At 37.5% G+C, this 14,619-nt stretch overlaps 1 protein-coding gene across 1 annotated transcript; it reads right to left on the reverse strand.

Annotated features, from left to right (window-relative positions):
• Positions 1-461: 461 nt before the first annotated feature.
• LOC311306297 (uncharacterized protein) lies at positions 462-11,209 on the reverse strand (the record flags this gene model as incomplete). Its single annotated transcript, XM_084434620.1, has 8 exons — positions 462-3,045; positions 3,122-3,502; positions 6,374-6,454; positions 6,554-6,955; positions 7,855-8,241; positions 8,504-8,575; positions 8,654-9,043; positions 10,939-11,209. The coding sequence occupies 8 exons, from the start codon at positions 11,207-11,209 to the stop codon at positions 2,885-2,887; spliced, it is 2,145 nt and encodes a 714-aa protein (XP_084290746.1). The 3' UTR covers positions 462-2,884.
• Between the last annotated feature and the right edge of the window lie 3,410 nt (positions 11,210-14,619).

The following is a 14,619-nucleotide window of genomic DNA, read 5'->3' on the forward strand; positions in this document are numbered from 1 at the left end:
CCTCTAAAACGTCTACAAATGACGCAGGATGAAATAATCTTTCTAGCAGCAGCATTTGCGCTGATGATCCAATACTTGAAGTCTAGAAAGCAGATGATTTCTTCCACAATGTCCTAACTGCTCATGAATGTGGCGAAGAATGAGAGTGGAGATATGTTGGTCTTTAGCCAAAATGACTGGATGTTTCATGCACTCAGGCATTGCTGCTTTACTGAGCCTTCCACCCACTCTCAAGAGCCCCTTTTCTCACACTGGATCAAGTTTGTAAATATGGCTGCTTTTCTTCACTCCAGATGTTCCCTCTTTCAAAACAGTGATTTCTTCTTTGAACTTATCTAGTTGACAGTATTGAATGATGGCACTTTCAGCAGTTTCAAGATCTTCAGGGGACATGGTTTGACCAGTCAGTGTAGTTCTGAATCTTTGCATCTCCTTTTCCACTTTGTTCTTTTGTTGAACTTTATCAAGTCCACTGCTGGACACAGAAGCTTGTATTTCTCTTCTCTTCTGACTCAACAGCAACAACATCTTTCTCACCTGTAGAAAGCAAGCAACTGAGATCTTTAGCCTTTTCCATGAAGAGAAATAAGTCATCAACTGATTTGTTGCATTCTGTGTATCTGTGTTGACAGTGTTTGTTACATTTAGGACATCTTCAATGACTACAGCATTTACTGTAGCCTCTCCTTTGACCTCTGGGTCATCACTGCTGATAGAGACAGAATCCACAATGTTAACAGGCCATTCCCTTTCATTCTTGAGAAGAAAACCTGGGCCATGGATCCAGCTGCTGCTCGTGAGCAGGTAATCAATTTTCACCCCACGTGAAGCCTCATCAGCCGGATTCTGCTTTGTATCAACGTACCTCCACTGTGAGACAGCAGTGGTTTCTCTTATTGTGGAGATCCTATTGGCCACAAAGGTGTGAAAACGCCTTTTTTCATTCCTGATGTATTTTAACACAGTTGTGCTGTCACTCCAAAAGGTTGAATTCTCCAACTCTAGCTGCAATTCTGTTTTCAACATCCTATCAATTCGAACTGCAAGTACGGCAGCAGTTAGTTCCATCCTTTCTTTAATGGAGCAACTCTCGCTTTTCCAAGAATAAAGGCAAGATGAATTTTCTTCTTGTCATTCTGCATTCTCAGATACGATACTGTGCCATAACCATCCTCGCTGGCATCTGAGAAGTGATGTAATTGGGCACTTGTAAGCTGTCCTAGCAAGAAGAGCTGCCCTTTCAGCCTCTGCTTTTAGGTATGCAGAGGAGGTTGATGACTTTAAAAACCTGTGGCTGGAGCAAGAAGCTGATGTACACTTTACCGATTTCATCAGTGATCACAGTCATGTGTGGCGCAGCACTGTCAACTTCATCATCATCATCAAAATCACCATCATCATCAACATCCTTGCATTGCTCCTTAATGTCAAGCAACCACTCTTTAATTCTTTTAATTATTTCTGTATTACTGTTCATTTCGATTTCAAACCATTTATTTTGTTTTGACATTTCCTCTTTTGGTAGCAAAGGTTTCAATGATTCATGCAGTTCTGTTGTTTCCACACTCAACTTTAAAAAAGTATCATATAGAATCTGTACCTCGGACACATTTTCTTTTGAAAGCATCAGTTGCTCAACTTCCTTTCTTAGTTTATAAAGTTTCTTTATCCTAAGGTTCCTTTCCTTTTGAAGTGATAATATTTTTTCTTCCAAAGCTTTAATCGTGAGTTTAACTGGTCTTTTACCAAGTTCATTCGCCGTTTCACTTTGATTGACAGGTGCATTCAAATCCACGTTACTCATTATGCCAATGATTAGACAAGCTGCCGAAGTCTTTATTTTAAAATTGAAACAGGATTTACCTATATCCTGATTGTGAGAAGTCCTATCTCTTCCACACAGCTTATAACAATTCCAAAACAATCCTACCGTTATTCTCCAGCGTTGCTTTAGCCCACTTTCATTTCTCAGTGTCCAATTTCTCCTGTCGGCGTTCACTCATTGAAATCAGCTGGAGTGCTGTGCTTCTGCCCTCCAACATCCGTGCGATCCGTCCATTGAAGCGTAGTTTTTCAACTTAATGTAGTGGCGATCGTACCACAAAAAAAAAAAACACTTGAGGGAATTTGAAGTCGTCTCCAACGCGTACGGTGCAAGAAATCAGGTCTGCCATGGAACTCGTTTTTTCACTTTATTTTATGCAGAGTAAAATGACTTACAAACACTGCTGCTTGCATTGCTGATGTAACTCGAGCTCGTAAGTTTGCAAGCAACATTAAACATGATGTTAGGAGCTGGACATGACAAAATCCATCACACGCATGCACGGTTGAAAAACTGTGTGGCTTCCCAGATCCTAATTCCCTGACGCTATTCACCTGTAACTTCCTCATATAGCACTGTGATGCCCTGCCTATGCCCCCTGGTGTGCAGGTGGAAGAACGTCACCCTCATGCAACTTAACCACCAACAAAAAACATATAACACATTAAAATTGGCTACAACACATACATCAAGACAATATAAATATAAGTCTACTCACTTGAAGCAAAAATTCATCCTTCTGTCCTTTTAAATGTCCATGTTGAAAGAGCATGTTCAGCCGTTTAGTGAAGGTGATTGCTAAAGCCTATATCCTACTTAAGTCTTCCTTCATTTTGAATTTTTAGCTGTTGTTTTAGTAGTTTAGCAAATTTGACTGTGATCAAATATTCAATATCTCTACTCTCCATAGTTACATCAGCGGTGGCAGTGTAAACGAATATCACGTAATTTGCGTCTCGTCAATGATTGGTCGATATATCAAGGGAGGCTAGCCTCCTCTGCCATGTAACTTTTCTCAACACTCCTAATCGCTGGAAGTGGAAAACTTATATAAATGCATCACAAACACAACATAGATCTGATTTGCTCATGCAAAACATCAATCCTCCAGAGTGTAGCATTGTATATTATATTACCAGTTGTAGTGTCCATGGTTGTAGTTTCATCTATGGTTGTCTCTGGCGTGACAGTAGTAGTGGTAGTGTTTATGTAGCTTGAATCTAAAATAAATTATTAATATTAAACAAAAAGCAATTATCTCTTACATAAACAAAGTGCACATGTAAAAATATTTACCTGCACAGTATGCCAAACTGCAGGTAGTTGGGCTCACAATCTCATAGACATAATAATCTCCTGGACAGGCTTTGACTTTAATGGGATTGGATTGGAAATAGCAGCAGTTATTGCTCCAGTGACCGCAGACATCTCGAGTGACCACTCCATCCTCAACTGTTGGATGTCCTCCGTTCAGCCACAGTGGAGCATAAGTGCCACAACTATACTCATCAACACATGTGTCTGGCATCTGAACGCTCTGACCCTGAATGAAGAGACGGTACCAGCCGTTCCAGCTGACCCAAGCGTCACACATTATTTGAGAGGAATGTTGATTGTTGGTGGCTCTCCATGAATCATCCAGGATATTGTAGTTGTAGCAGGGGTCAACAGGGGGAGCTGTTGTCATGGAAATAGAAAATATATATATTTTGCGAAATGAATAAATTTATGTTTTTTTTTTTTATGTGTATTTTTTGTAGTGGTTATGTTATAAAACAGTTTACTCTCTTTACTTAAGCTCACTGTTTCCTTTGCATTTTAAGCTGAAGCTGAAGACAATTTGTCGTGAGCTTTCAGAACAACTTCTTTTATCTAGCTGACAAAATGAGATAAAAACAGCCAAATCTGAGTCCCTTTGTAATTGAGCACAAGTATTACAAGCAAATGGACTTCAAGAAGTCAGTGTTTAAAACACTCTTTTTCACTTATTTGCAAAAACATTATTCTCACGTGGTGGTGGTCTGCACAGACTCTTGATTGAGAAGGAGAATTTTGCCTTTCAACTTTAAAACGTCTTTACTTTAGAACTGACACTGCCTCCATTTCAAATGTTTTTTTGTGTTTTGTTTTTGAACTAATCTGCAAAAATATATTGTTCCTAGATCTCTGCTTTTGATTTAATTTCATGGCTTATTACACTTGCATGTATTATTTGCTAATTACTTCACTTGACATGTTTTTCACGCATTTCTCAAACTGGGGTCTGTCTAAAATAGCCAGGGGGTCCAAAAATCTCACCAAAAACCATAGTAAGTGACATTAAGGCAAAGAACAACAATATACTTTAAAACTGTATGAATGTATGAAAGGATTTCAAATTACACTCTGATTCTTATTATCAGGAAACCTTTAGTCTCCAGAACTGCAACCTGGAGTCTCCAAAAGTACAAGATATTAGGATCTCAGAGACTTTGCTAAAGAATCCTGAAATATGACACACACTTAATAAGAATCACAAGCTGAAATGGTTCTTTACCATAACAAAATCTCTGAGATCCTGACACCTTTGTACTTCTGGAGACTCCAGGTAGGTTGCCATTCTGGAAAATGGTTTGGAATTGGTAAAATTTATGTTTTTAAAAGAAGTCTCTTCTGCTCACCAAGGCATTTATTTAATTAAAAAAAAATAAAAAACTAACAGTATTATTGTGAAATATTATGACAATTTTAAATGACTTTTTTCTATTTTCATATATTTTAAAATGTAATGTATTCCTCAGATGAAAACTGAATTTTCAGCATCATTACTCCAGTCTTCAGTGTCACGTGATCCTTCAGAAATCATTCTAATATGCTGATTTTATGCTCAAAAAACATTCATTATTATTTTCAATGTTGAAAACAGTTGTGTAGTGCATTAAAATTCTTTGATGAATAGAAAGTTCAAAAGAACAGCATTTATTTCAAATAGAATATTTTCTAACATTATAAATGTCTTTACTGTAGCTTATGATCAGTTTAACTCATCCTCGATGAATAAAAGTACTTGATTTATTTTATTTCTTTCCCCCAAAAATAAAATTAAAATTCTTACTGAGCCCAAACTTTTGAACGGTAATGTTTAATGTTACAAAAGCTTTCTATTTCAGATAAATGCGGTTCTTTTAAACTTTCTATTCATCATAGCATCATAAAATTAATATGTAAAGAACTGTTTTCAAAATTGATTATAATCATAAATGTTTCTTGAGCATCAAATCATATAATAATGATTTCTGAAGGATCATGTGACACTGAAGACTGGAGTAATGATGCTGAACATTCAGCTTTGATCACAGGAATAAATTACACTTAACTATATATTTACGTAGAAAACAGCTGATTTACATTGTAATAATATTTCACAATATGACTGTTTTTGCTTGTATTTTTAATCAAATAAATGCAGCCTTGGTGAGCAGAAGATACTTCTTTTAAAAACATTAAAAATCTTACCGATCTGAAACTTTTGACCGGTAGTTTATAGAAATACAGGCTGATGGTCGACCTGCTGGGCATTGCTGCCTGACACACCTCCACCAGTGCCTTTTGTGCAGGTGTGCTCCTCTGAGAACCTCTCTGGGCATAAAATGGGTCATCAGCAGGGGACCACCAGTCATGATGTTTCGCTCCTTTAACCCCAGTACATCTCCTGGCGGCGGAACGATGGCAGGGATCACTCCCTGCCACCCCCTGCTGATGCCCTAGGTATATATATATATATATACATATATATATATATATATATATATATATATACATATATATATATATATATATATATATATATATATATATATATATATATATATATATAATATGAAGAGTTCACATGCAAAAGCCTCTAAGTGCCATCTGAAATTTTCTTCTAGAATGATCATTTTTATCAAGCTCGTACATTTAAGTTCAGCAATTTCACTTAAATGGCAATGAAAATAACCTATTAATTGTAATTTAAGTGAAATTACTGAACTTAAATATACGAGCTTGATAAAAATGATCATTCTAGAAGAAAATTTCAGATGGCACTTAGAGGCTTTTGCATCTGAACTCTTCATATATATTGATGTTCTTTGCATCAATATAATTTACTATGTGTTTCGGTTATATATATATATATATATATATATAACCATATGTGGTTACATGCCATATCTGTACATGCAGTAATTTCCCTCTTTCTAATGGTATGCAAACAGGGGTTTTGAACTGAGTTTGAGAAACACTGGTGGTTTAGTTTTCACTATTAACAAAGTTTCAGTACTTCACTTTATCTAAAAATGCATTCTGTTTACATTAAATTATATATAGTTTGAATTGCATAATCATTTGTGAGCTGTATTGCTTTTTACTGATGTGATTATTGTAAATATTTTCTGCAGAAATTAATTTTGCTATGAATTTACTTAATGTGATTGATTAACAGGAATATTTCAAGAGATCATGTTTAATAAAAATACATGTCCCAAAAGATGCTCAAGAGAGTTTATGAAGGAAGCAATACTTTACCAGAGGTTGTGATTGGTGGAGTAATGGATTCTATGGATGGGATCGTCTCTGTTGTTGATGAGATGGACTGGTTTGAGGAATCTGGTATTAGGAACATTTTGAATTAACAAAAATCATTTCATTTCAATTCAAACAGAATTCAGAAAAGTAAATGGCTGAAGATCATGAGTAAGTGCTCACCAACACAGTAAGCTCCACAAAATATTGGCTTGACAAACTCATAAACATAGTAATTTCCTGGACAGGCTTTGACTCTTATAGGGTGGGATGTGTAAGTACAGCAGCCGCTCTCTGAGGAGAGACAGACCTGACGGGTGACCACTCCATCTTCCAGCTGTGGGTGAGAGCTGTTGAGCCACAGTGGGTAATAAGTGCCACACATGCCTTGATTTACACATGATTCTGGCATCTGAGCATTTTCACCATTGTAGAACATCCTGTACCAGCCATTCCACTCCACATTATAATCACACATACTATAGTAGTATTGGTTATTATAGTAAGAGTTGTCTGTGGCTCTCCAAGGCTCATCCAGACTGGTATAGTCATAGCAGGGGTCGACACTTGGGGTGGAGAAAGGAACTTTTAAGGAAAAAATAGAAAGAGCGCATTATATATTGCAGATTAAATATATGCAAATGAATAATATACAGCAGGGGAAATAAGTATTGAACACGTCATCATTTTTCTCAGTAAATATATTTCCAAAGGTGCTATTGACATGAAATTTTCACCAGATGTTGGTAACAACCCAAGTAAGCCATACATACAAAGAAACAAACAAAAATAAGATCAGAAATTAAACTTATAATTGGACAACTCTTCTGATTATTCTTTTCACTCCTCTATCAGAAATCTTGCGAGGAGCACTGGTCAAGGCAAATTTATGGTGAAATTATTGTCTTTCCACTTCCGTATTATGGCCCCAAAAGTGCTCACTGGACCATTCAGAAGCTTAGAATGGCGCCTATAATCAATGTCATCATTATGTTTTGCAACAATTAGGTTGTGAAGGTCTTGAGACAGCTCTTTGCTTTTACCCATCATGAGATGTGTCTTGTGTGACACATTGGCAATGAAACCTTTTTGTAGGCCATCATTTGGGACTGAACCAGCTGTTATTAATTTCCACTGACAGGGGGCTGGATTGCTTTTTAATTACTGTAAGTTTTCAGCAGTTGTCTTGGCTTTCAATGCCTTTTTGCGCCTCCCTTTCTTCATGTGTTCAATACTTTTTCCCTGTGTCATTTCCCATTATTACACATAACTTAATTTCTGAACTTATTTTTGTTTGTTTCTTTGTATGTATGGCTTACTTGGGTTGTTACCAACATCTGGTGAAAATTTCATGTCAATAGCACCTTTGGAAATATATTTACTGAGAAAAATTATGACGTGTTCAATACTTATTTCCCCCGCTGTAAATATAAATCAATACAGTTCATGACAAGCATGTCAGATATAAAGATGAATGAATATACCTGCACAATATACAGGAGCTGGGATTGAAAGAGTTGGTCTGGTAAATTTGTAGACATAATAATTTCCAGGACAAGCTTTGACTTGGATCGGGTCGGATCTGTAGCGACTGCACTGATCATTACGGGAGCCGTAAACTTCACGAGTAACAACTCCATCTTCTAGCCGAGGATGAGAGTCACCAAGCCACAGAGAACTAAAACCTCCACATGACATGTAAGTCACACACCACTCAGGCATCTGAGCACTCAAGCCATTAATGAAGAGTCGATACCAGCCATCCCATTCTACACGAGTGTCATCATGATCATATCCATATCTAGACCAGTAACTGAGTGTGCTTCTCCAGTAGTTGTCGAGCATGTTGTAGTTATTACACGGGTCATAATCTGTTAGTGAGAGATGATGAGACCAACACAAACAAGTTATATTTCAATGAGAGACTTCACAAGTGCAAATCTGAACCAGTCAAACACTGTAATAATCATGAGATTCATAAACCATTTTAAACACAATGATTGTGTAAGAGTGAAAATGTTTATGCATAAACATTTCCATTTAAACTGTAATGCAAATCTTTAATTGAAAACAACAATTATACTTTTTAATAACACTTAGCCTATATATTCGTTCATATTATTTACAACTTACTCAAGGTGATGCTGGATCCAGTGAATATATCTGGACTTATAGTGGAAACCGCCTGTGAAATAGTGTTGACATCTAAAAAGAAGGAAATTCATGTCATGAGAGAAATCATTTTAAAAGTTTTGAAATACTTAAATGAGAAAAGCACAGCACCTGTACAGTATCCTGAACACCACCATACTGGATTCACAAGTTCATAGACATAGTAATTGCCTGGACACGCTTTCACTCTGATGGGGTTTGACTTGTATTCACAGCAGCCTCCCCAATAAGTCCCACTACAGACGTCCCTGGTCACCACTCCATCCTCTATCTGAGGGTGAGGATCATTGAGCCACAGATTGATGTGTGTGTTACAGGTGAATGAACTAACACAGGTCTCTGATATCCGGATGTCCATTCCATAGTAGTAAAGCCGGTACCAGCCATTCCAGGAGAAATATTCATCACAAATTAAATCTCCACTTTCATTGTTGGCTCTCCAGGGACGATCCAGAGACTCATAGTTGTAGCAGGGATCACTGCTGATGCTTTGGAAAGCAACTGTCAAGAAGTTTGCAAAAGTACTGTTAAAATATATTACATCCTAAAGAGCATAAGAGTTGTATACCATAAGACCAATTATGATGGTTAATTACATGATTTTGAGCAATTATATTCTAACCAGTGGTGTACTGTCAGGCTCAAAGTGAGGCAAGTCTACAGTGGCTGACAGCAAAGCAACACCTGAGGGGCTACATATGACAAAAGCTGTGCAAATAAGTTTTAATCTGAGAAAAAAACTTAACTTCAGATAGGCACAAGAGGACTGTGGAGTAATATCACAATGTTTTCATATACATTTTTAGTTTGCATATTAATTATTGAAAAAATGGCAAAATACAAAATGAACAAAATACAAAATATATTTTGAGGAATTGTGTAACAAAGAGATCTAGGTGCAAGTTTATTTATACAGCACATTTCATACACAATGGCAATTCAAAGTGCTTTACATAGAAGAAATTAAAATAATAAAAAGAAATAATAATAATTAAAACAGTTTAGAAAAATAAAATACAGTACAGTACAAACAGTCGGACGAACAGCGGCACAGTGCTCATTCAGTAAATGCATAGCTAAACAGATGTGCTTTGAGTCTGGATTTGAATGTGATTACTGTAGGAGCACATCTGATCTGCTCTGGAAGCTGGTTCAGCATAATAGCTAAAAGCAGACTCGCCATGTTTAGAGTGAACCCCTGGTATTTCTAGTTGATGTGATCCTAATGATCTGAGTGATCTGTTGGGTTTATATTCAGTGAGCATATCTGCAATGTATTGAGGTCCTAGGCCATTGAATGATTTATATACCAGTAATAATACTTTAAAATCAATCCTAAATCTAACTGGGAGCCAGTGTAAAGACCTGAGGACTGGTGTGATATGTTCATATTTTCTGGTTCTGCTCAGAATCCTGGCGGCAGCGTTCTGTATGAGCTGCAACTGTCTTATGGTCTTTTTGGGAAGGCCAGTGAGGAGTCCATTACAATAATCCACCCTGCTGGTGATGAAAGCATGCACAAGTTTCTCTAAGTCTAGTCTGGAAACAAAGCATCTTATTCTTGCATGCAATATTTTTCAGATGATAGTATGCTGATTTAGTTATTGCTTTGACATGACTACTGAAACTAAGGTCTGACTCTAGTGTCACACCAAGATTCCTGACTTGATTTTTGGTTGTTTGACCCCTAGAGTGAAGGTATGCGTTCACCTTGAGAACTTCATCTTTGTGTCCAAACGCAATGACTTCAGTTTTGTCTTTGTTTAATTGAAGAAAGTTTTGACACATCCTATGGTTGACTTCGTCAATGCATTGGCACAGGGAGTCAATGGGGCTGTAATCGTTAGGCGATAGGGCTAAGTAGAGCTGTGTGTCGTCTGCATAGCTGTGGTAAGCAATCTGGTTTTCCAGCCTGTCAAGAAGTATGTTATGATCGACAGTGTCAAATGCAGCACTGAGGTCGAGTAGTACCAGCACTGATAATTTGCCTGAATCAGTATTTAAGCGAATATCGTTTATTATCTTTATGAGCGCTGTCTCTGTGCTGTGGTGCGGTCGGAAACTAGATTGAAAATTGTCAAAGTATCCATTCGAGCTTAAGAATTTGTTCAGCTGATTGAAGACAACTTTTTCAATGATCTTGCCTATGAAAGGAAGATTTGAGATCGGTCTATAGTTGCTTAATATGGTCTTATCCAGATTTTTCTTCTTCAGGAGGGGCTTGACAACTGCAGTTTTCAGGGAATGGGTAATGAACTGCACACCACTGATTATAACGAGTTAAAACATGCTTATTTTTATAAAACACAAAACTGGATGTTCAATTATCTAATAGTTAGAGCATTTACAATTTATGCTGACATAAAAAATTCTAAAGATAAGATTGAATATTGTACCTGCACAGTACATAGGCCCTGGAGCTGATATGATGGGTCTGACAAATTCATAGACGTAATAATCTCCTGGACAGGCTTTGACTAGGATGGATGTGGAACTGTAGAAGCCACACTCACTGGACCCCCCCCCCCACCCCCACCATGACTGCCATGCATTAGTTCCCAGGACTTCACGGGTCACCACTCCATCCTCAAGTGTTGGATGAGAACCGTTGAGATACAGTCCAGTTTCACCACCACATCCCACATAACTCGTACACCACTCAGACATCTGGGCACTTTCTCCATTCAGATACAGCCGATACCAGCCACTCCATTCAACAAGAGTGTCATCATGTCCAGAGTACTGAGATAGGCCTTGCCGTACGTCTCTCCAATATTCATCAAGAGTGTTATAATCATAGCAAGGATCAGTTGTAGGTTCTAAAAGAATAAAGAAAAAAGACTCATTCACTGATGTGTCAAACACAAGAGTACAGGTAAACATCTAACATCTGTGTCTGTATGAAAGAGAAGATATTGGGATGGTAAAATGAGGATGAACTAAATAAACTGACTAAACCTACAACAAGTGTATCCTTTATACCCTTCTCTCACACATTTAAAAAGAATTGACCCTGGATCTCGACTGAGTGATTTCTAGGAACAGTATTCATATTTGTTTTCACCAAATAGAAATGACAAAGTTATACTTTTATGGAACTTTGATGATAAATGTGAGATTCAAATATTTAGGTAAAATTATTTTCCCATTGAAACAAAACATATAAAGGAACTACATTCAGGATCATCATCAGATAATTAAAGAGTGTGATGCTTACTGTATGAACAATTCAAAATAAACTTAAAATAAAGAAATTAATAAATAACAGTACAAATGTAAAGGACAAATAAGGGTTTGTAAATCATATATTTCATGCTTTTTCCTATCCCCTTTTCCCATTCCCTAAATAAGACCAAATATATATTTTCTTTATTTTCAATAAATTTGTAATATATGACATTTCCTATTATCCTATCCTTTTCACGTCTACTATCGTCTCTCTTTCGGTCTCTTTCAGTCTCTCTCTCTCTCTCGGTGTGTTTCCAGAACAAACAACGAATCTTGCTAATAATATCAAAACAGTATCTAAAGAAAACTTATTGTGTTTTAATTTGTTTTTCTTTATTTCTAGATGTTGACTCAATTGTGGATTTCCTCTTATGTTCTACTCGGGGGTTTCCCTGTGTAACTACAGCACTTTTTTGCCTGTGTTAATCCCAGCTACATAATTTAAGCAGAAGTGTGTATTATTTTTTTAATTGTAATATTTCACCCTCATTTCCTTTCATAAATCTATTTTACACTAGGTACACAAAATAGTTACACTTATAGCGCGTTTCCACCGCAGGAACTTTCCCCAGGAACTAGGAACTTTGGGGGTGGTACTCGTTGTGTTTACACCGCAGGAACCAGGGTCTAAATGAAGTTCCGGGTAAATATTTCCCCCTTTGAAATATTTTATTCAACCACCATCTGTTGCGGTGTCCAAGCGTGCCGCACAAGCCCTGAAAAGTGAAGCCAAAACGTCTCGATCGCCCCCCGGTGACTGGTCCTAGTATAGGTCATAAGCCCCGCCTCCCCGTGTTATTCAACGGCACGTGAGACCAACTAAACAATTAAATTACACTTCAAATATCTTTATTCCAAAGGTGGTTTCTTTCATTTGCTGTCGTTTTTATCACGCTGATGTAAGTTCAAGTGTCTGTTTCAAAAATAAGTTGGTTTTTAGTTAGTTACGTGATGCGGTGGTGTAACGTCATGATTGACAGCTGTGATTGACAGGTTATCTGAGCGAAGAAGTCACTGAAGCACCAACGGACATTTTTTTCTTCGGAGGACTGAGGAGATTGTATTTACTTTATTTTAACAAGCCTCTTGTCGTACTGCAATACATTTTTAAAAAAGTGTGCAGAATCCACTCTCCCTGAGAGAGTGAGGGCGGAGCGTTGATTTCGCGGCTTTACTTCCTGCTCACGACTGCGCAGGTCTGGTCCCGAGATTGCTACTGCGCAGACTCAAGTTCCAATATGTCAGCGCCATATCGGGACACTGGCGGCTTCAGTTCTCATCAATGGCAGAGAGCGAAGGGGCGTCGTCCATCTTTTTTTACAGTCTATGTGCGGTGCATGCAGTAACAGTCGTCTGCTATTCGAATCAACAATGGAGTTTAAAAATGCCACAGATGGACCGACGACGAGGTTCAGGCTTTATTAAGCTTAAATTCAGAGGATGAAATCCAGTGGGAAATGTAAAGTCGTACGCTGTCCTACGTCACCAGACTATTTGCCTAATCTTCACGGTACTTTAGACCGTGGTGGAAACGCGGCTAGCAACAGGTCTGGGGGGAAAAAAGTCCTGGTAAAAAAGTTCCTGGGACAAATTGTTCCGGTTAATTTCGGTGGAAACGCGGCATTAAGTTTTTAAGGACAAAAATGTCCCCATTAGCCGATTTCCTCAGACCTCAAGCGTAGAGGCCAAAATCATGCTGCGTTTCCAAGGTCAGTCCAGTGGTTCTTTAGTGCTACCCTAAAACTCGCCCTTAACACACCTTCATAGAATGATGTCACAAAACCTCACCATTTCACCAGCTTACTGAAAACTAGCTAGATCACAAAATGTGCATACCAGAAGCTAATGTTTGGTCTTTACTTAAAGACTTGAGATTCCAGCATCGCTATTTGACCAGTGTTTTACAATAAAAAATTGCACATGTAACAGGGTAAAAAAAAAAAAAAAGTTTCTATAAATGTTATGTCTTTCACCAAAATTACAGTTTTGTTCATTTAATAAGTGTTTGGTGACCCCTTGTGGCGACATGAGTAATTAGTGGGTCATTTGCCCTTTCACTTGTGAGACCACACCCCTACCCCCAGCAGAGAAGGTTATCCGATGTTGAAGATGGTGGTAGGTAAAATGTGCTCCGGTGAAATGAGTGTTTTTGTAACTAAATATGAGTTAATTTCACGAATAATATTGAGAATAGAGTTTGTGGATGTTATGCAACAATATATAAATTGATGTTGATTGTATGTGACTAACTTTGTGAAGTTTACATGTAACTTTTTCAATATGTGCGTTGCATGGCTGATGCCATCTTTTCAAATCAAACGCAAATGAATCTCTCATTTTTGGTTTGCTTTTGTAGATGCATGTATGTGTAAATGCCCACTGTCGCTAGAGGATATATGTTTTTCCTTGTGTTACAGGTATGCTTTTATTTTTGATTCTTGACTGTTAAAACTGTTCTATTAAGACAAATTTGCGCTGCGTCGCAGTAGGGTGTTTTAAGCAACAGCAGAGAAGGTTATTCGATGTTGAAGATGGTGATGCATGTATGTGTAAATGCCCACTGTCGCCAGAGGATATATGTTTTTCCTTGTGTTACAGTAAACAACGCATGAAACGCAGTTCTCCGTGTCTGTCTGTGATTTGAGTGCTGTCGGATGAGAAGCGTTACACACAAAACAACTCAATTAAGGCTTTTAAGTTCAAAGGCTTACACATTTAGAAAAATATTGATAAAATATCATATGTGCACATCATATTTCTTTAGAAAGAAAGTTGAGCATTTCAATTCATTTTCCACAAAATTATGCGATCTGAAGAGGTTTGAGCGATTTCTCCCATCTCAGTATCGT

This window comes from Rutilus rutilus (assembly GCF_951802725.1).
Source record: "Rutilus rutilus genome assembly, chromosome: 16".
NCBI classification, from domain to species: Eukaryota; Metazoa; Chordata; class Actinopteri; order Cypriniformes; family Leuciscidae; genus Rutilus; species Rutilus rutilus.